This window comes from Alligator mississippiensis, chromosome 7, assembly GCF_030867095.1.
Source record: "Alligator mississippiensis isolate rAllMis1 chromosome 7, rAllMis1, whole genome shotgun sequence".
Classification (NCBI taxonomy): domain Eukaryota; kingdom Metazoa; phylum Chordata; order Crocodylia; family Alligatoridae; genus Alligator; species Alligator mississippiensis.
Window position 1 is genome coordinate 39214911 of NC_081830.1, and position 21934 is coordinate 39236844.

General features: G+C 45.7%; 1 protein-coding gene across 2 annotated transcripts in view; it reads left to right on the plus strand.

Annotated features, from left to right (window-relative positions):
- MYO7B (myosin VIIB) overlaps positions 1-21934 on the plus strand; it is an 85202-nt gene that overhangs the window by 11678 nt on the left and 51590 nt on the right. For both annotated transcript variants that reach the window (XM_019486117.2, XM_019486116.2), the window contains exons 2-15: positions 3211-3253; positions 5853-5966; positions 7892-8044; positions 9633-9817; positions 10535-10656; positions 11621-11763; positions 11866-11979; positions 13275-13428; positions 14532-14608; positions 14938-15057; positions 15297-15439; positions 16705-16915; positions 18164-18299; positions 18575-18735. In XM_019486117.2, the coding sequence (XP_019341662.2) occupies positions 3236-3253; positions 5853-5966; positions 7892-8044; positions 9633-9817; positions 10535-10656; positions 11621-11763; positions 11866-11979; positions 13275-13428; positions 14532-14608; positions 14938-15057; positions 15297-15439; positions 16705-16915; positions 18164-18299; positions 18575-18735 (1851 nt within the window). In that variant the 5' untranslated portion in view covers positions 3211-3235. The remainder of the gene's footprint in view (positions 1-3210; positions 3254-5852; positions 5967-7891; positions 8045-9632; positions 9818-10534; positions 10657-11620; positions 11764-11865; positions 11980-13274; positions 13429-14531; positions 14609-14937; positions 15058-15296; positions 15440-16704; positions 16916-18163; positions 18300-18574; positions 18736-21934) is intronic.

Sequence of the window (21934 nt, forward strand, 5' to 3'; positions counted from 1 at the left end):
TTGAGGTCCCTTCCGACCCTAACATCTATGAATCTATGAACCTCTGGCATTATTAATGAAATGGCAGTGAGCTTCCTGAAAATAAACATCAGCAATAACTTTGAATACTGTCATGCTAAGGAACCAGAAAGCCTTTTTTTCTAGCACTGAACAAGAGCATGGGGAGGGGGAAACACAAACCCAGTATTGTCCCTAAAGCAACACTCTCATTGTACAGCAGGGGTATCAAACTCATCCAGTCCCGGAGGCTGGATGAGTAGCACAGGGCTGGTCCATGGGCTGGATCAACACTGTATTTGGATCTGGAGTGGGCGCTGCGTGTGGCACTGCCTTGCTCCAGCCACTTCAGAGCTCTTTTACATGGCTCCGGAACTGCCACCACTGCAGCACAGCCCTAGAGCCTTGGAGCCGCTGCTGTTCAGAGCACAGCCCCAGAGTGACACATGGCTGTTCTGTGGCTGTGCTGCTTGCAGTTGCCACTTCACCCTCCAGGACATGAGCTGGAATGGACATCCCATGCACATCATGGGGCCACCTGGGAGCCAGATGATCTGGCTCTGTGGGCTGGATCTGGCCTGCAGGCTTCATGTTTGACATTCCTGCTGTACAGCCTCTGCTTAGAGCCAGCCCTACCTCCTGCCTTGACTTCCTGCTACAGATTTTAAGGAAACAAGTCACATCTTCACAGGTCATTTGATTTCTTTTTTAAACTAAGCAGGCTTGAACCTGATTGATACCTGGATGACTTGCTCTCTGAGGATAGGTCATGATTTAATCTCATTGCTCTCTCCAGCTATCCTCAAACAGATACTGATTTTAAACACCTGCCTTTGTTTTGCTGCTTACTGTTGTGCCAGTGAAAATAAATCTCTTGAAGGAGTGTAGTTTCCAGGAAGTGACTGCAGAAACCCCAGTAGGTTTCTTTCTATTCCCTGGGGTGAGGTACAAAGATATGTTTCTGGCTCTGCATTATCCACTCACTCTGGAGGAGATTTACATTAGGTATGCCATCAAACTGATGGCTACCGGAAGACAGAGGGTGTTGTATTTCTTGCTTGTAACTTCCTGGTTGGCTACAGCTCAAAACCCATTGGGAATGACGTAAAGTGAAGGCTTCTGTCCATAACTTTCATGAACGGTGGCAGCAATGCAATCTGGTGTTTTTAGTTTAGCTGAAGCTGTTTCCAAACATTTTCTTATCTCTAAGGTTGTGCTGGAGCAGTAAGGGAGCAGCATGACATAGGGAGGGGGTGTCCTTTGGGTGGACTGGAAAGGAGGAAAGGTGGGTTCTTCATGTCCCACACCACGGTGAAACCAATGGGGATGGGTTTTGCAAGTCCCTTGTCACAGCTGAGCTTCTTCAGTGCCTCCCCACAGAGCTTATAACACAGAGCATGAATACAAAGTGCCAAGGGCTTAATAACTCCATGTAGCACTCCTGTCTAAGACAGTGTTGTACAGGCCCTGCCGAGGGCGCCCCTGCTCCGCAGCCCGGATGCTCACCACACCCTGCCCTCCCACTCCGCACGTCAGCCGCTCGCCACTCCTCCCCCCCTGCATAGGCCCCACACAGGCTGATATGCCTCGGCCCCTCATACCTCTAGGGCCAGTTCTGCCGGTCTTACTCCAGGTGAAGCTGACATATATGCATTGGACCAGAGAGCCCTGCCTGGGTTCATTAGTAACCTGAATGCTGATAATGCATAAACTTTAGTCTAGCTGTTCCTAAAACCAAGGTTCATGTTTATCACTTTTCTACTCAGCCAGACTAATAAGCCAGTGCCTGCTGAGATGACTCACAGCAGGATGCATTCACCAGCTTGACTCAGGAGGTGTCTCCTGCTCAAAGGGAGTATCAGCAGAAAAGGCTACTCCTGTCTGTATGTGAAGTCATGGAACCCACTGCCCTGTTATGATGGACTAGGGCCTTTTGGGATAAGAAGGAGACTAAGTGGAAGAAAAATCATTTTTAAGCGTAGGTCAAGGTGAGATGTTTCTGATTTGGCCCAACGGTCATGTCTGCTGTTTGCTCTTTTTATGTCATGCTGCACATGATCAGGAATTAAGCAATGCCAACTACCCACAAGCCATGGATGAAATCCTATACCCTACACACACAACTTCCTCTGCCTGCTCCTTCAGCTTCCTCATCCTTTTTTGTTTTTTGGTAACCAAAGAATCCTCCCACTCCTCAGATTACTATAATGGATGTTCACAATTTTTAAATGTTATTTGAATAAGAGAGGCCTACTATCTAATTCTACACACATCATTAACTTTTGAGATAGAGTAAGGGACAGGGATCATATGTTGGTATTAGCTCCAGGGAGTTCCATAAGGCACAGACAGAAGTGCAGCTCTCTTCTGTAACTCATAGTGTCTCACAGGAAGTGCCATGAGTTTCAGCAATCTCCTGGACCCAAAAGACATTTGCTGATGGGTCCTGGAGGTTGGGGGATCAAGCTGCAGTTTAGAGAGGCTGAGCGCCTGCAGCTGCTCTCCCTGAGCTGCACCTCTCCTTCCTCTCAGCCCCTTCACTATCTTCAGAATGGGAGGGGGAAAGGGAATGGTGAGAGCTCGTTCTGGGGGTTGTCCAGCCAGCACTGGAGAGTGGGGCAGGTGGATTGGGGAGTTAGGGGGGCAGGGGGCTTCAGTCCACCCACCCCACCCTTCATTGTGGGTAACCCCCCAGAACAAACTCCCTCCTATTCTGAAAACAGCACAGGGAGCTGTGAGCACAAATGGGACATTAGATGACATGGACACAGATTATCATGGGATCGGGACCTTTTAAAGCTCTCTGCAGCCATGCACTTGTGTTAGGTCACAGCTGTAGAGCACTTTCACGGGTCAGATCAGGTGAAAATTGTTACTTCTGTCTGTGCTTATGGTGTACAAAATGTGCTCAATAGCGCTCGTGGTTTAAGCATCCCAGGAACCCATAATCCAATCTGTGCATTGTGCCATGTTATAGGTTCTTGCCTTTGAGCACATGACATATTGGTATTTTACATTATCACTTTTTTTTTTACATGATCATCTTGGCTTTCTTTAAACTAATCAGTAGATTTTTAAAGAGAGGATGGCTTTATTTTTTAAATGGAAATTTCACATCTTACCCTGTGCCACCATCTTCTGGAAGTGTTTTGATGTCTTTCTACCCCTGAGCCCTGGATTAGTCTGACTTTATGTTCTATTCTGTGAACACAGGCCACATGTAGCAGCGTAAAGCAGGATGGTGGTTTTCAGAAAGGTAAGTCCAATTCTTTTCCCTACTTGTGTCTGGGGGAGGCTGATGAAAGATAAAAAACAGCGAGTAGAACTTTAACATGATTCCCTTTAGAAAAGGAGTTGTCAACAGGGGATACACATACCCCCAGGGCTACTTAAAAAGGCCATAGGGGGTATGTGCAGGCAGGCAGGGACGGAGTGTGCCACAGGGTGCAGCAGCAGCATCTCCCCCAGTGCCTTCCCATACTTTGCTTCTTTCCCAGGGGAGGGGGAGGGGCATGCCGGGTATCGCCGGCCTCATGCAGCACACTATGGCACCTCCACAACCCCACCTCAGCTCGATCTCTGTGCCTGCTCCCAGGAGCAGAGCCAGTGGGGCAAGGGCAGCGGCGCCCCCTGTGGGCTGCACATGCACTGCCCAGCTAGCTAGACCCAAGCGGGTAGGGATCGCATGCGGTGGCCACCACCGCCCCATCTCACCGCTGTTGCACCCCATGCTGCTTTCCTGCGACCAGTGACATGTGCAGTTCTGTGGGGTGCTGACGCACCTCGCACCTTACGCGCCGCCTGTCAGCAGCCCACAGAGCCACACATGTTAATGGCCGCAGGAAAGCAATGCGGCAGTGACAGTATGGGGTGGTGGAAGCCGCCACATGCAAGCCCTGATCCCCTCCGGCTGGCCAGGCAGCACATGTGCAACCTGCAGAGGGGCACCACTGCCCTCGCTCCCCCCAGTCCCGCTCTTGGGAGCAGCACAGAGACACATTCCCCCTTGCCATTCTCTATCTGCTCCCCCATCCCTTTCCCTCTCTCCTGCCCCTTCCCTGCACACACACTTACCTGCTGGGGTGTGTCTGTATCTCCGTGTGTGTGTGTGTGTGTGTGTGCGCGCCTGCATGTGTGTATCTGTGTCTTTGTGTGTGTGTGTCTGTCCCCTGCCTGCCTGGCCGCAGCAGGCCCATGGCATTGCACAGCTCTTGGGGCAGTGGGGTACAGAGTCCAGCCTGCAGCAGCAGCTGCTCCCATCCCGTGCACAGATCTGGGGGGGACATGCCCTCCGGACCTCCATCAGGGTGCACACAGTGGCAGGAACTGCTCCCCCCCGCCTCCTGGATGAACCGCTCTTGCAGCTCCATCCAGCACTCCACCCCAGCTGTGCAGTGCCTGGCCCTGTCCCACTCCCTCCCTCACCATGGGGGCCTCAATCTGCTACCCTCCCCCCCCCCCCATCCCTTAAAACTAAGAAAAAAATGTAAAGGGGTACATGAGCTGAAACTCTGAGGCAGAAGGGATACACTTGTTAAAAAAGGTTGAAAACCCTTGCTTTAGAAGAAAAAGCAGTGGAGAACCAGTATCAACTAGCCGTCAAATAACATCCACCCAGACAAGTTACAAGGAGAGGCCAGCCTTTGTTTGGGGCCAAGCTGCAGTACCTGTACTCACACTGAGGTAATGCCGTCTGCTGCAAGCATTTCTGTTGAAACCAGTGGGAGTTCTTGTTGAGTGGTTCTATTCAATGCGATTAAGAGTTCTGTTTGCAAAGAGTGTTCTCCATAATCTAGAATGACTTTGTTTTACAGCTGCTTGTCTTTGAAGGTAAACTGATAAAATATCATGGGAGAGAAAGAAACAACAGAATTTTAATTAAATAGGCAACCATTCCTGGTCAGCAAATGTTTGGTTGCAGAACAGGAATCACACACAAAAGGGTTCAGCCACAAAGCAGCAGGACCAGATCATCAACAGATGAAAGATGCAACTATACCAACTTACACCAGCTGAGAACTTGGCCCTGTACTTTTATTCTGTTTGCAACCAAGTTCTGGCCATTAAAATAAACATTTTGTGTTAGGTGCAGCTGGCCCCATGTGGGTATCTGGAACAGGCAAAGGGGCTGCCGTGATCTTGGCCTTTGTATCCTTTGGATACAAGGATTTGGGTAAAGTTAGCACCATCAGCAGCACAGGGCAGTCTAGCTGAGATATAAGAGCTGATAGGATGCTATGTGCCAGGATGACCCCTCTATCTCAACCACTGAAATCAAGATATAAATTTTGCCTGCAGGATTTGTTTCCATGCAGAATATTCACAGTCTAAGTACAGTTTATTCAGTTGAAAGCTGAGGAACAGACAACTAGAACCGACTACTACAAGTTTCTGAAGTTTCCAAGCTATTTAACCTATTCATTCTCTTCCATCTCTGATGGGTTATCTTGTGTGAACATACCTTTCTATGATTTATCCAGTACTATCTCTGTTTTTAAGTAATATATCCACTATTTCATTTGAAGCTCTTCAAGTATTTTACAAACATTTGCTGGGCCTCACAACATCTCTGCAAAGAAGTGTAGTAGTGTTACTGTTATAACTGTTTTGCCATTTCTAGGGTCCTAGACTGTGGATAATTGCAGAACTGGGAAAAGAACCCAGGATTCTTGATGCCATAGCTTTCTCTAATCATTAGGACCCGCTGCCTTGAGGAAGAGGAACTGGTTCAGTTGAGCACTGTAATGTTCAATGCAATGTTGAGCCCAAGAATTATTAAAACATAGGGGTCTACAGCAATGAGATGCTTGGAGACTAAATATGAAGCAGTTTTTGATGGTTTCTCTTATTTCTAGGGTGACCATGTGTGGCTGGACACCACTTCCAACAGTGAATTTAATGTTCCTATTGGGGCAGTTGTGAAGGTATCTGACTCGGGGCAGATTTTGGTGGAGGATGATGAAGGCAAGGTATGCTATGTTCCAATTGCCTCAAAGGCATACATTTAAGATGTTTTTAAATATGGTTAAGAACTGGAAACCTGAACTAAACCACTGACCTAAACATCCTAGCAGTGGTACTCAACCTTCTTAGACTCAAGATACCCCTGGGTAGACTCAAGGCACCCTTCAGAAAATGCCTGTTCTTAGTTTTCACTCTCTTTTCACTACAGAAAAATAATAGAACAGTTTTTCTGTTGCAAAGAACTCAGACCAACCACAACTACAGTTTTCTGCAGTTGTAGATTTCTATTTGAAATCTCTGGATTTATCTAATGAAAGATTTTGTAAACTTAACAATGGTAACAGTTGGGTAGCACCCAGTAGCACCCTTAAAAGGATCTCAAGGTACCTCAGGGTGCTATGGCACCCTGGTTGAGAATCACTGTGGAGTTTGTGGAGTTCCAGGGTGAAACTTTGATGTCCACAGGGTCAGGATTTCCCCTCTGGATCCAGGACTGAATGTTGTGCTTAGCTTCCCTCACTCCAATGGACCAAACTCAAATGATAAACCAAACACTTTCCAAATTTAGTTGTGTTCAGATTCTGGGCTGAATGTTTTGGTTTAGGGTCCATCAGTTGTCCAGCCCTGGAAAGCCTCACACAACTGTCCAGGCAAGATAAAGCGATTAATGGACTTCTGTCTCCAAGTCTGCACTGCTGTGTGGCATTCAGCCCCATGCATGCTACAGCAGTGGAATAGGTCATAGAATCTATGCCTTGCCCCATGCGTGCAGCAAATTGTGATCCAGTATTTAAGTCCCATAACAGTACAGCACTTGAGGCCCTTCAGCTACCTCATGTCTCTCAGCTTAGGCTCCTGCTATTCCGGTTGCCTCTAGATTCAGTCAGTCTCTTCTGAGCTTCTTCCACTCTTGCCTTTCCTAAGGCCTCTTCTATCACTGCTGGCCCTTCCCCAGGCTTACCTACCATCACAGTATTCTGAATCTATGTTGCCTCAGATCTAGCCAACAAGAACACCTCTCCCTTCCACTGCTGGAATCATTCTGGATAGCACTTCCAGCCCCTGTGCTTAGATAGCTCAGTAGGTATGGGTCTCCTAGTCCCGGCTGGTTGCCTTAATGGCCCAGACCCTCTTCCTTCCTCTCTTTGTAAGGGGTCCAGTGGCAAACTCAGTGCAAATTTATGCAGGGCTGCCTTCCTACATCTGGCCTGATACAGTCAACTTCAGGAATTTTTGAATGGCTCCATTTATCTTGAGGGATTGTTGGCTCTGAAACATAAAGACCATTTAATATCTCATTGGTAACCAGGTCACTGTTGACCTTTTTTATTTTCTCTTGTCATTCCTCCTGAATGCCAAAAGCTCCAGTGGTCCCCTCCCTAACTTTCAATCCTCCAACTTCAACTAAGTAGTTTCTACCATGCTATTATCCCTTGTCAATACAAACATATCCAATGTATAGAAAACATGGGGGCAACACAAAATAAATAACTGAATTTAATATTAAAATGATGGGCTCCTGACCTGATTGTGTTAGCCATTTTCCTATGTTATTAATCAGAAACATCAAGCCTTTTAATTTAAAATGAGTGGCCACTAAACTTCCATTAGAACATCACAGAATCCAGGGTCCTGGCTAATCCAAGTAGGTCCATTCTGCCACAGAGTCCATGGGTCCAGCACTGTGAGCCCAGAATGTGGTCACCTGTCTTGATTCAAAGTTTGCTCCTGGGACTTGGTCTCAGTAGACTTGTGTGCATTAAAGATGAAGAGTGCTGTAGTCTGTTTTATTCAAGACCTACACTGAGCTAATGTGGGTTATAGTTGGGTTCCCTCTGTGATGACGTAACTCCTTTAGGTGCTCCTGAGCTAATGTATGAAATCCCAGCTGACTACAGTAATTAAACTCTATTGCCTTATTCTGCTTAAGGAACACTGGATCACCGCTCGGGACATGAGTGCTATGCGCCCAATGCATCCCTCCTCTGCCCAAGGGGTGGAAGACATGATTCGCCTTGGGGACCTGAATGAAGCAGGCATGGTGCGCAACCTCCTTGTCCGCCACCAGGAGCACAAAATCTACGTGAGTGCCGTGGAAGATGGGCTAATCTTGCTCAAGGATAAGTAATGAGTCATAGCACGTGTTTGGCAGGGAGTCTCTTCCTCTGCAGGGCAGTTTTGGCTTCCTTTGTTGGACAGATCACACATTCTGGGATGCAAGAAGCTTGACTCTAGTGTTTATGCACCTTTCTGTCTTCCTCTCCAAAAAACTGATCTTGTCCAAAGGCTGTATTTTGCCACCAAGGATAAGAACTGATGTTAGACTTTGGAATTGTTGAGTTGGTCCCACAAAAAACGGTGAGAGAAAGAGCTGACTTCTAGCTTCTTCTTCAGAGTAAATGTTACCATAGGTCACTGCCTCAGACTATTTGTCCAGGCATTAGACAAATATCAGACATATGTGATAGCTTATAATTAGGAAATCATGATAGTTTCAATGGTTCCCACATCAATAAGCAATTAATTCAATTAGACAATGGCATTATCTGGATTGTTTTTATAATGCAGATGCAATTACAATGAATGGGAGGCTAATTCTGTGGTCAGAGCATTGGATTAGGATTGAGGAGATTTGGTATCTTTTCCTGACTGCCACAGTCTTCCTTTGTGACCCTGGGCAACCTGATCTGCTTGATTGCTCATAGCTTTGTTTCCTCCTCCGCAAATGAAGATGATAATATTTAGTTTCTCCTCTTTGTGCTTATTTAAATGCAAATGTCATGAAACAGGGCCTGTCTCTCTGTGTGTATATGTACAGTGCCCAGTGTAGAATATGATAGATAGATATTGCTGTAACACAAATAACTATATTTGTGTGGAAGACCCCCTATGCTAGTCTCTGGCTGTCTGAGACTGTCACAGACAAAAGCTCTTACATTTACATAATCACCTTGCATTTATATACTGTACAAGCTCTCATTGAGAGGGATCCCAAAGCTTTTTATGCATATAACTAAATGACAGCATGAATTGTATCCATATTGTCTACCAGTCAAGTGCAGCCACATCTGGGATACTTCACTTATACTCTGGTGTAAGTTCATTGAAACCAGTGGAGTTTCATAGTTGGGAATCCAGCATCTTGGCAACACAACCTACCTTCCTATCTTGGTCACATAACCAGTCCCCCGGGGTTGTTCTCTAGGAACAGCTGCTCAATCCAGGAATACAGCAGCTGCTTGACAGTGACATTACATGATGGTTGCTGATGGGAAGTGACAAATGCCATATCTGACCGAGCTAATAGAGAATGTAGCTGCATTGCCATTAACTGAGCTACAATCTGGCCAGGGGTCCAGGATTAGCATCTCTTCCTGTGCAAAAAATGTTGTAGGCTCTTTAAGAACCACTGATGGTCTGCATCACTGCTATAAACTTCCTCTGAGTGCTGCTACGTCCAGCAGCCCAGTGGTCCTACCAAGGCATTTTAGTACAGACTTATTAGAGAAAAGTTACTGAATCACCAGACATGGGGTTTTCCCTACAAACCTTCTATCCTGGCCTGGCTGTGCTTAGTTTATGAGGTTTAATGAGAGCAGCATACAAGATGGCATTGACTTTATTTTGCTGCTTCTAGACTTGAGGCAAAATGTAACTCTCACCTCTTTTAGACCTACACAGGCTCCATCTTGGTGGCAGTGAATCCATATCAGGTGTTGCCACTCTACACAGTGGAACAGATCAGACTCTACAGTAATAAGAGAATTGGGGAGCTCCCACCTCATGTCTTTGCCATTGCAGACAACTGTTATTTCAACATGAAGAGAAATAAGAGAGACCAGTGCTGTGTCATCAGGTAATTGGAGGGGTCAAGCATGGGTGGAGCGACTGAACAGAGGGTGATCCCAAAGTTCTTCTGGAGGTGACAGTTCCTTCAGGAAGGGGCAGAGATAATGCTAGAAAAGTGAAGAGGAAATATTTTCTTTTTTGCTGCACCAGTTTTGGCTTGGACTCCAAAAAAGCCCCCTAAAACAAGAAAATGAATCCTCATGGATTTGGTGAAAATAAAGCCTCAACCAAGAAAAAATGGGTGTGTACTTGGCATTTGCATGCAGTTATAGAATCATGATGAGACATTGTATTGGCCCTGAGGAAAGGACAAGGGATAATGATCTTAAATTACAGCAAGGGAATTCTTGCCATGAGAGTGGTTAGGTACTGGAACTTGAGGGTTTTTTTGCATGATGTCTGTGCCACCCGTGCATGTATTGAGCCATCAAAGATATCCCTGTTCACAGAAGATATTTTAATGTGCTAGAGATGAAGGGCTAATTGTCCATGTATTTCCACTGGTGCAAACCTTCTGCCATTAGTGGATTTGCACCTGTATAAATGATGGAAGAATTCACTCAACACTTTCCATTCTCTACGTAAGATTCAATATGAGTTGGCCTATCTCGTGGTGAATATAAGAGATCTTTTTTTTTTTTACACTGCTTTGGCCTTCTTGTCACTGCAGCAGAAAAGAGGCAAATAAGCCACTGATTTCAAGTATTTATGTTTTGAATTGTAGTGGAGAATCTGGAGCTGGGAAGACAGAAAGCACGAAGCTGCTGCTGCAATTTTTAGCTGCCATCAGTGGCCAGCATTCCTGGATTGAGCAGCAGATTCTAGAGGCCAACCCCATCCTGGAAGGTAGGTTATCTGGCCAAAATGTCAGATTCACCATTGTGTCACTCCAGCAATTTCAGCAAACGTATGCCAGAGTAACTCTGGACTAATGCAGTGATGTCTCATGACCATTGTATCTGCACGGGCAGCTAAAATCTTGGACCATGGAAGCTTGGAATCTACTAGGAATTTTGGCAAAGACTACAAATAATTTCCCCTCAAACCCTATGTGTTTTCATCTCAGATTTTGCCCCATGTCTTCAGGATTTCTGCCATTTTCTCAATCCTATTTCAGCATCTTAAAAGTAGATATTTCAACCCACAAGTAAGGTCATCCAGCATTTTTAAGGACTTCATTTAACTTCTCCAAGATAAAATGAAGGGGTGACTTGCCTAAGACAAAAGACATAACAAGAGTTAATTGCCAGAAGCTGGAGGTGGGCTAACTCAAGCAGGGGATAAGGTGCCCATTTTTAACAGTGAGGGTAGTAGACCATTGATACAGCCTGATTCATTTGGTGTTATCTTTGAAGCTTTCTGAATCATGTGCTCTAGCTAAACCAAGAGATAGGGTTGCACTGTCAGAATTACCAGGTGCAGTTCTCCAGCCTGTGTTATGCAGGAGGTTGGGTGAGATGATCAAAATGGTCTCCTTTGTTTTTTAAAATCTATAGATGAGTATAGATAAGTAGAGTGAGCAGCTAATGTTATGTAAATTGGTAGCAACTCTGTACTATGCAGTAGTTGGCAGTCTTGTGTTGTTTTTAAATGTTCCCTTTTTTAAGGATAGATACCAAGAGTTTCAATTATTTGAGGCATCAAAAGGCATCTGCTGATGGGACTGGCTGCTCTGTGGTATTACCATGTGAGATAGGTAGTTCACATTCTAGTTCTGTGTACTAAAAGGAAAGACAGCTTCTCTCTATGATGTTCCCTACCTGGGAGTAAATCCAGTTTCTGTCCCTGCCTCACTGTCCTCCTCTACCAGCCTTTGGAAATGCCAAGACAATTCGCAATGACAACTCAAGCCGCTTTGGGAAATACATCGATATCCACTTCAGCCAAAATGGTGTGATTGAGGGAGCCCGTATAGAGCAGTTCCTTCTGGAGAAGTCTCGGGTTTGTCGGCAGGTGAGGACATGAAGAAAAATCTGGAGGAGTCCACTCTGACTGCTCCTCTGATATGAACCTCTGCTAAGAGGTCCTGCTGTTGGCATATTTATTTTGTTCCAGGCTCCAGAGGAAAGGAACTATCACATTTTTTACTGCATGCTAATGGGGATGAATGTGGAGCAGAAGAAAATGTTGAATCTGGGCACTGCTTCAGAGTACACCTACCTCACAGTGGTAAGACAGAATTACAGAAGTAGTGCTGGAAGGGACCTCCATAGGTTATCTAGTCTGACCCCTTGCCTGAGGCAGGATCTACCTACGCTATCTTATACAAATCCATTGTCTTACCTCTTAGTAAAACTATACAGTCAAACCTGACACAACACCAGACATAATACCCTGACCTGCCACAGATAAGCTGTTAATTGATGCTTAAGAGATCCCAAGAAGAGGTCCATGCCCTCCATGACGGACAAAGGCAAAAATCCCCATAGTCCATAACAATATGACCATGGGGTAAAATTCCATCCTGACCCCAAATATGGTGATTGGTCTGACCCTGAGAGAAGGGGCAAGACCCTCTAGCCAGGGTTTAAGTCCCAGCAGGAGCATTGGCACAGCCCAGTCAGAATCCACAGCCTTGGCTGCAGCTAACAACCAATGCCTCTGAGGAAGCCTTACAAAAACCCTGACATGTAACAGGGGGGTGCATAAATTCCCTCCTACCCCCATATGGCAATCTGCAAAGCCCAGAAGCATGGGAGATACCCATAGCACAACATAGGTATAGCTACACCTAGATCATCCTTGACCAATGGCTGTCCAACCTCTTCTTGAATACCTCCAGTGATGAATAGTCTACAACTTCCCTAGTTATCTACTTACTGCCTCACTGTTCTAACAGTGAATAAGTTTTCCTGATTTCCAATCTAAATATAATTTGCTGCAACTTCAATTCACTGGTCTGTGTCCTACTCTCTTCTTTGTGGCAGCAATTCAAGTATTTGAAGACTGCTATCATAGTTCCTCTAAGCATCTCTTCTGCAAGATGAAAATGCCTAGCTCCTTCAGCCTCTACTAGTATGACTTGCCTTCTAAGCCCTTTGTCATCACCTTCCTCCACTCCCAGTTCTTTGGTTCATTTGGCACCCAGGTCCATTGTGCTGTGTCACAACCATGTATCACCGAACTGGTTGCAAATGGGTACTGGAACAGCTCCTATCCCTGGCCTATGCTTCTCTCTTCCGCTCCCTCAACATTCAGCTGAGACATGGGAATGTATGGGTTTTATCTCATGGACCCACTTATGGATGCCCTATCCCACTCCAGGCAGCATTCAGTCCTTTGATGAATGGAAAGGAGAAAACCACCATTGTAAGGGGAAGTAAAAGTCCAGGAGAGCTTGGGCTTGTTAAGAGCAGTGTGCAGGAGCAGATCCACTGTTGTCCTCTAGGTCAGTGGTGGTTCTCTAGGTCAGTATAAACATCCCAGGACATTTCCCTGCACCCACCTATGTGCTGCCCACACAGGGTGACTGCATATCCTGTGATGGACGCAATGATGCAAAGGAATATGTACACATCCGCTCTGCAATGAAAATCCTCATGTTCTCCGATTCTGAGCACTGGGACATCAGCAAGCTGCTGGCTGCTATTCTGCACCTGGGGAATGTGGAGTTTGAAGGTAAATCCAGCAGTGCCTGCATCCATGTCCTCCCTTGATCTTGGTGTTGAACACCTGTGGCAGAACAGACGGTTTCTTGTCTAAAGTGCCAGATTGTGACTGTCTGCTCCCCAGGTGCATGGGGCAGGTGGAGAGATGGCAATGGAAGGATGGGGAGATGCACACAATAAAAGTCCTGGCCAGTGACCCCTATTCTAAGAGAGGTGACTTTATTGGTACCTTCACTGTAACATATATTGTCATGGCTTTAAATAGTTCCCTTATTGCCCAAGAGACATTAAACAATATAGTGTCATGCCACACTTGTTAACCCAAGTACTGTACATGCAAATGGGCAGGGGAGTGGCAGAGCCATGGTTGTCATGAGGATTGTAATTTGGTATTCCCCAAGGTGTGTTTGTTGATGATCACCAAACTCAGCATTGCAATGAAAGCATTTACTGCAGTGCACAGGCTGTAGGTGACACATATATACACAATGGAGAATAATCTCTTAGGCTGAGAGTGTTTTGGGGTAGAGACTCTGCCAATGTGCCTGGGTACTGCCCTATACACAGAAGTCCTGCACCCAGTTTGGGATGTTGTCTCTGAAATGAAACATAATTCTCCTACAGCCCCAGCACCTGCTGACTGACGTGAAAATCCTGGCCAGGTTCACTGCTGATAATAGCTACTAGGGCTGCCAGGCTCCAGGAACAAGCTGGAATCCTGGCCTGAAATTTGAATGAAGTTTGCTGAACTTGCAGTTCTAAATCTCTGGTTTGGATATTACAGCCACAGGCCACAACTACATGAGATGCTGACTGTGCAGTAGTCCGTGACTACTGCGCAGTAGCACTGCATGTCAAGAAGCATGATGCAACACTACTGTGCTGTAGTCATGAGCTACTGCACAGTCAGCATTATAAAAGAGCCATTCCTCTGTGCAACTACGCAGTAACTCCAGCACTTGTTTATACACGTACTAAATGACTGCACGGTAATGACTGTGCAGTCAGCATCTTATGTAGATGTGGCCAGTTAGTAGCAACACAGCCACATGCCCAAGTAGTGTATGTTTACAGTAAGGGTATTTATTGAGGCTTGCTGTTTCCTCTTCCTAGCTGCTGTGTATGATAACTTGGACTGCTGTGATGTGCTGGATTCCCCGCACTTTTCTATAGCAACTAGACTTCTTGAGGTAATGGATTCTCTTGTCTTTTCCCACTAGCTCTCTCATTTTCTATCTCCTCTGTGAGAATGCACTGTCAGCATGCATGTTTCTGTGAAGGGTTGAATATCGTTTCCCTTTTCCACTGTGTCCTCATTATCACTGCAGTCACTTTCCATCGTGCCACTGCATGTTTCTCCTGTGTTAACAGGCCACTTTGGCCCAGTGCTGTCAGGCAACCTGTCTATACTAACCACATCACCTGTCCATATCTGTTTTCCTGAGACAGACACCTCCTTTCTTTGCCAGCTCTCCCTTTTGTGCATAGAATGACCCAGCTGCAATGATTATTCCTCCAGGTGGACTCTGGGGAGCTCCGGAACAGCCTTACAAACCACTCCATCATTATCCGTGGAGAAAGTGTGTCCATGCCCCTGAGTGTTGCCCAGGCTGCTGATGGGCGAGATGGCTTTGTAAAGGTAAAAGAGAAGGCTGCCTCTTTACAAGTGCTTTGCACTTTCAAAGAAGGGAAATGCTTTTAGAGCTCTCTCCCTTTGACTGGTGGAGGGTCTGACCCTGCAAACACTTATCACAACACCCTTTTTGCTCTACCCTGAGGATGTTCATTGACTTCAATGGGGCAGCTCATCATTACTGGCAGTGGGCCCCATGGAGTTTGCAGTAGTGGCCCCTTGCTTCATTTTAATCTCTTCTGCAGGGGATCTATGGACGAATTTTCCTGTGGATCGTAAACAAGATCAATTCAGCAATCTTCAGCCCACCTTCCCAGGATGCTAAAAATGCACGCCAGTCCATTGGGCTGCTGGACATCTTTGGATTTGAAAACTTCAACACTAATAGGTAGGACATTTCAGATTCATTTCCACTGGAAAAGCTGAAACACAGCAGAGATAAATGGTGGGAATGAATGAATGAATGAATATTTCCCTTTTCCTCTTAATTCTTAAAGAAATGATGGCTTTTCCGTCATTGATACTAGCATGGGTATCACCACATGTTGCAATATTAAATCATGTAGACATATCCACAGATACCAGCTAGTGGTCCATACACTATCAGCAAGCACTTTGCAAACTATGAAACCATGATGTTCTGAAGTCACAAGGAAACCCCAGTATTAATGTACCAAAAGGGCTACCCCTGTGATATGGCTCATGGAACATGTGATCAGGATCACAGTTCTGTGATGGGATATATAATAAATCTGGCTATATAGTATGATGGTGCCTAATCATAGTTATTATAATATTATTAGTATTATTATTACTCCAAAAGGCAATTATCCCAATGAGGGCCTCATTATACTAGGTACTTTATAGACAATTAGGCATATCCAATCTTGGCCCCAGATAGTTTATAATAAAATTTAACTGCAGTTGTAACATGTAAGAATCACAGTCAAGATGAAACAAAGGGATAGAGGACAAGGGTGGGAAGACCATGCTTGTACACATACACAGGCTGGCTAGCATGAGCAGTCCAATAATGCTGAAAGGTTCCTAATCGTATTTTAAGATGGAAATAATTTGTTTTTCCTGCCACACATCATATACTCATTGATTGAATGTCTGATAATCAACATCACAAAAGGGGAAGTATATTGTACAGCTCTGTTGTTTGGGTGGATGATGTGGGCAAAGATAAAACACACTATGGGGGTGATAATGAACAGTGCATGATGATGCAGTCTGAAATAGAGCAGCATCTATACATATGTGTGTATCTAGAGAACAGGGGGTCAATATTCCCCTCAGCATATATCCAAACCACAGGGCTGCTTGTAGACTGGATCCAGACCCACCTCTGATGGCAGTGTCTCAGGGTGAGCAGCACCAGGGAATCACAGGGGTTAACACAGCCATAATTCACCCCTTGCTGCTGACATGCATCCCAACAGGATCTGTAGGCTAGAATCTGGCAGTAGGCCCCACCTCCATCCCTAACCCCTGCTTATTCTGCCCCCACATTCCTGGCCCCCCTAGGAGCTCTGCAGGCTGTATCTTGGACACCCCTGTTATAGAAAATCAAGTAATGCTCCGTAATAGCAACATGCTGGGAAGCTAGTGACAGAGAGAATGGCGCATCTCCATGTTGTTCCCTGGCAGTTTTGAGCAGCTCTGCATTAACATTGCCAATGAGCACCTCCAGCAGTTCTTTGTACACCACGTCTTCAAGCTGGAGCAGAAGGAGTACATGGCTGAGCACATCACCTGGAACTCCATTGACTTCACAGACAACCACCGAGCTCTGGAAGTGATTGCACTCAAACCCATGAACATCGTCTCCCTCATCGATGAAGAGAGCAAATTCCCAAAGGTGAGTGCCCTAATGCACCCATCTCTTGCCTTCACGTAGCAAATGAAGCCTGAAAAGCTTCTTTGGAGGTGAGCTGGTAAGGCTCAGAAATCATTGCTTCCCTGCAGAAGCCTCTTCAACATCTTTAGTGCCACCTTCAATTGCAGCCCAGAAAGTCCAGGTGTAAAACCCTTGTGCACAGTGGGTAGATGGTGCCCTACCTGCTGCTGTGTTTGGCAGCACTCTCAAAGATGCCTGTACAGAGGGCAGAAACCAGTGAAGTTGCTTGGGCATCACTGAAAGCAGGACAGGGGTCCCAGGCCCTTGAGACTGATTTTTAGGAATGACCTGGACATGTGCTTTGATTGTTCATAATCTCATTCTTTCTGCTAGTTCAGGATGATAGTGATGGCCTGTGCTGTGATGCATCTTCTCCTGAGTGATGGCCTGTGTTGGTAATTGTTGCAGCTGTTTAGGAAGAGCCACAAATATCTGAGGCTTCTGTAGCTGCATGAAGTGGAACACCAAGAGCCTCCCCAGTTTTGCCTGTGCAGCCAATAAAAGGGTTCATCCCAAATGTGGTGCTTGCACCAGGAGAGCAGGGAGTTTCCTCCATCTTTTATCTCAGGGGGGCATGGATCTGCACAGACCTGCCCTGGGCTGGCCTGCTATGCCAGGAAGGAATAAAGACCTTGACTAAATTGCTTAACTGTTGGCACCTGCCTCTCTGCTACTAAGCAAGTCACTAGCTGAGCTCCAGCTGATGAACTAGTTAGGACAGAATCCTGCCTGTACTCTCCAGGATGGCACATAATGGAGACAAGGTGACTGGTGCCAGCCCTGGGGAGGTTTCCTGTGCCATTTATCCAGCAAGTAGCACTGTTTGACAAGGCCAAGGGAACATGCCCTTGAGCAAGTCTTACTGCTCCTCTAAAGCTTTGGACGCCCCTTCCCAGCTGCCAGTGACTTTAGCAGAATTAGCAGAGGTCCATTGTCCTACAGACGCTGGGCACACCCACTGGTTCCAGGGAGTGCCAGTGGATTCATTACTTAGGTCTGTTTTTTGTGTTTGAGAAGATATGGATGCCCTGGGCGAGGAGAAAAAAAAAACTCCCAGCAGTACTGTCTCTGTATCCTGTCACCCAACACAGGCCAGAAGTTAACTCTTTAGTATCTCTTAGCACCAGTTTTATTTGGTCACATGGTACAGACCAAGGCTTACAGAGAGAATCTGCTTCACCATCTCCTCCTGGCTGTGTTTGCTCCTAGGGCACAGACGCTACCTTGCTGGACAAAATCAACTCCCTTCATGGCAAAAGTAAAATCTACATCCCACCAAAGAGCATCCATGACACCAAATTTGGTATCACCCACTTTGCAGGGGTTGTCTATTACCAGTCTGAAGGTGAGTGCCCCTCCCAAGTGCCAGCACCACTCCTCCAATGTGGAGGGAAGAGTGCCGGCTCTCTGGGAGCTCTGTCCTGTGGGTGGTGTTGATTGTGGTCCTCTCAGCAATGATGGATTATGCTCAGGCTGAGGTTACTTAGCTAATGTCCTAAAGTCAAGAGGATTATGTTAAACTAAGCTGAAAGTTATTGTCAATAGGCTTTATTGGAGCCAGGCAGCACGGGACTGCAGCCAGCATTGCTGCCGGGGTGATGTTTTCCTTCTGACCTGCAGGTTTCTTGGAGAAGAATCGTGACCTGCTCAGCTCTAACATAATGCAGCTGGTTCACTCCTCCAAAAACAAATTCCTGAGACAAATCTTTCAGGTGGAATCAGCACTGACAACCCTAGGCCATGGAAGCATGCGGAAATTTGGAAGCGATCATACCCTTAAGGTCAGCCTGATTGCACTAGACTGTACCAAAAAGCAAGATCTCTCTCCCCTAAGGGTTCTTGTAATCTTCTACCTTCCATGTTGTCTCACTCTGCAAACCCCTCCTCCTTCACTGCAGCAATCTGGGCAGAACAGTCTGTAGGGACCTGAGTGATTGTCTTAAACAGTTGTGATGCCAACATCAAATTCTAGGGTAATGAAGACTTCAGAACATCTTCTCAGTGACCAGTCTAGGCACAGGATATATCTCAGCTCTCAGGAAGTATGCAAGCTGTGCTGTCTTTTCAGTACACTCTACTCGCAAGTTAGCAACTGCACTGAATCTGTTTGAAGGCAGATATTTCAGTGCCAACTGTGTCTTTACTTCTTTCTAAACATTCAGATGGTGTTTATCTGTGTAGTATCTAAGTGCCTGTGAGTGAGAGTACATGTATGCAGATCTGGTTATGACCAAGTGGGAGAACAAAGAAGAAAATGACAATGAAGTGGCATGTGCTGTGGGCCTACAAGTCCTTTGGTTGGAAGTAGAGAATGTCCAGGAGTGACTACTGCAAAGGGGACATGAGCCTAGAAGCAGACAGGCAATTGCAATTCATGTAAAACAACTTCTTCTTTGTTCTGAAGGCCCAGGGAAGCTTGATGGCCATGAGAGATATTGAGGTGGGATCAGTTAAGCACCACAGGATCTGGTCTGGGAACTGAGCATCATGCTTCCTACATGGGGCAGTTCAGACAGCCTGAGCCCCACAGACTGTGATTTGGAGCCTTGTACCAGACACAGAGGGACTGATCTGTGGGACTGCAAGATGCTTCTCCATCAAGACAATGAGTGATGTTGGCTTGTCACACCCATTGCCCTGTGTCCCTGCAGTGTGTGTGGCTGGGCAGGATGCATCAGTGTCATGGCCATTCCCTGTGTATCATGCTATTGGACTGACACTGGATGGGAATACCAATTAAAATGGAAATGCAAAAGCCACTCCTGATAGCAGTCCCAGAGCAACCTCTACAGTTGCTCTGACTGCCTGTGGCCATGGTGGCAATCCTGGCTCTGCCCTCTTCCCTCAGTGCAGTGTAAGAAAGCCTTTACATTAATGAGTATGAGTCATCTTAAGAGACATCTGGCAGAAAACATCCATAAAGGCACAGGGGGAAATAGTCTAGTCTGTACTGTATTAAGTGAGAAAGAGATTGCAAATGCATTGTCATGCACAGAAGAAATATTGGTAGGTTAGGTAGGTACAGGTACATGTTACACCTTAACTTGCACCATTCTTGGCTTTTGAGTGCAATGAAAGCATTGAATCCATGTGCTATAATGCGTTTTTTTCTACCTGCTCTCCTGATTCTGTCCTCTGCTGTCCTTTCCTCCTCAGTCTTTGCCCCACTCTGGCTTTCTGCACTCCAGAACAACTCCAGGCTATGGACAGGTAAACAGCTGGGGAAAGAAGGTAGTCAGTAGAGAAATCAGCAGCAAAAGGTGACTATAATGGCTTCTGGTAGATGGGATGAGAACCTTCTGATTAAGAACTAAGTTTCTTTATGCTGCTTAAAAAGTCTCCTGCCATTATAAACAAAATAAACTTATTCGTAGCTGTAATGGGACACATGACTCATGTTGAACCTGCTTAAGCCTATAATAGAAAGGCTCCCAACAATTTCAGTAGGCTTTGGATCAGGCCCTGATATGGGAGCCTGAAAAGAGCAGTCTATAGAATGGAATGGTAGATGAAATTGTAGAGAGAACATTGATGGCCTGAGTTGGTAGAGCTCCTCTTCCAGGCCAGCAGGAGCAAATTTTCAATACTATTCCAGGCAACTAGTTCATTTGTTATAGCATTACCTCCTAAGATACCACAGAAAACCATCAAGACACAGGATTCAGACCCTTCAGTGGCCAATCTGCTGATTTGCTGATTTGGAAGATGGAATGCCAAGATGTGGGAACACGAATGTTAACTAGACTCATATATTATTTACCTCAGCCGTTTTGAACACAGTCCTGTTAGCTTTACGCAGATGAGCTATGTTCTAGCTGCTATATGGCTCTCCTAGGAATTATTTTCCAAGAGTACATGTGCTCAGCCACTGGAGGTCAGTATTGCCCCATGATGAAACTGGCAGAAAAACTTCAGGAGTTGGCTAAGCAAATGCAGTTAGAGGTAAGGAATGACTGTCAGACTGGATGTGCATAATAACAGAGCAGTGCGGGCCACTAGAATTCAATAAAACCTGTACAGGCAGCCATGGAGTGCTACAGAGTTATTAACAATTTGTTCTGAACAAACCCTGTTCTAAAAAGATTAGTGGAGCCCTTGGAAAGCTGCATTGACTATTGCTGTGTTATGAGGTGAATCTTAAAACCTTATGGAAAATTAAGATTAAGGCCTACTGTAATACTGTTTTAAAGTTTCTGTGGGGAAATTCTGCTCTTAGTTAGACTGGTAAAAATTGAAAGTAACTAAATCAGGTCAATTTCCTTTAGAGTTATACCTGTGCAGCTGAAAGCAGAATGTGGCACAGGGTCTGTAACCAAAAGAAGCTGGTATGCATAATTGCCATCAGATCTGCTTGTAACTTTTCCCCTGTATTATGTATGTTACTTGCCTTCTTTACCTTTTCCCTGTTTACAAAGCAATAGTGACCTTGGAGTTAGGACTCCCTTAAGAGCTACAAATGGGTTGGGAAGCCTTGATCCCTTCAACTTCACCTGCTGGTTCCATACAGCCAGCTATTGCCCAGCTTGGAAGCCAGTGCTGAATAAATAGCTGCTTTTTCCCATCAAGCTTGCAATCACACCAACGTGAATTAGCATTGAAATAATAATGTCCTTTCATTATATCTGATGAAGTAGGTTGTTGCCTATAAAGCTCATGCCTGTGTTACCTAGTTAGTCTCTCAGGTGCCACCCTGCCATACCTATTGCCTGACTTCAGACTAAAAGGGCTAAGCACCTCTGTGCTCACTGAAATAATCATGTGGTCCACAATAGGACAGACCCAATAACTAGACATGGATCATGTTAGTGAGCAGGCTTTTTGCTATTCAGTGCACAGTACAAGTAGGGTCTTGCCACCTTTACACATAGATAAGTACCTCTCAGTGTGAGCAATGATGATAGATTTGGTGACTTCCAAACAGATACATTTTATGGTAGGCAGCTGATTTCTCTCTGAATACATACAACAGAGTTGTAAGTG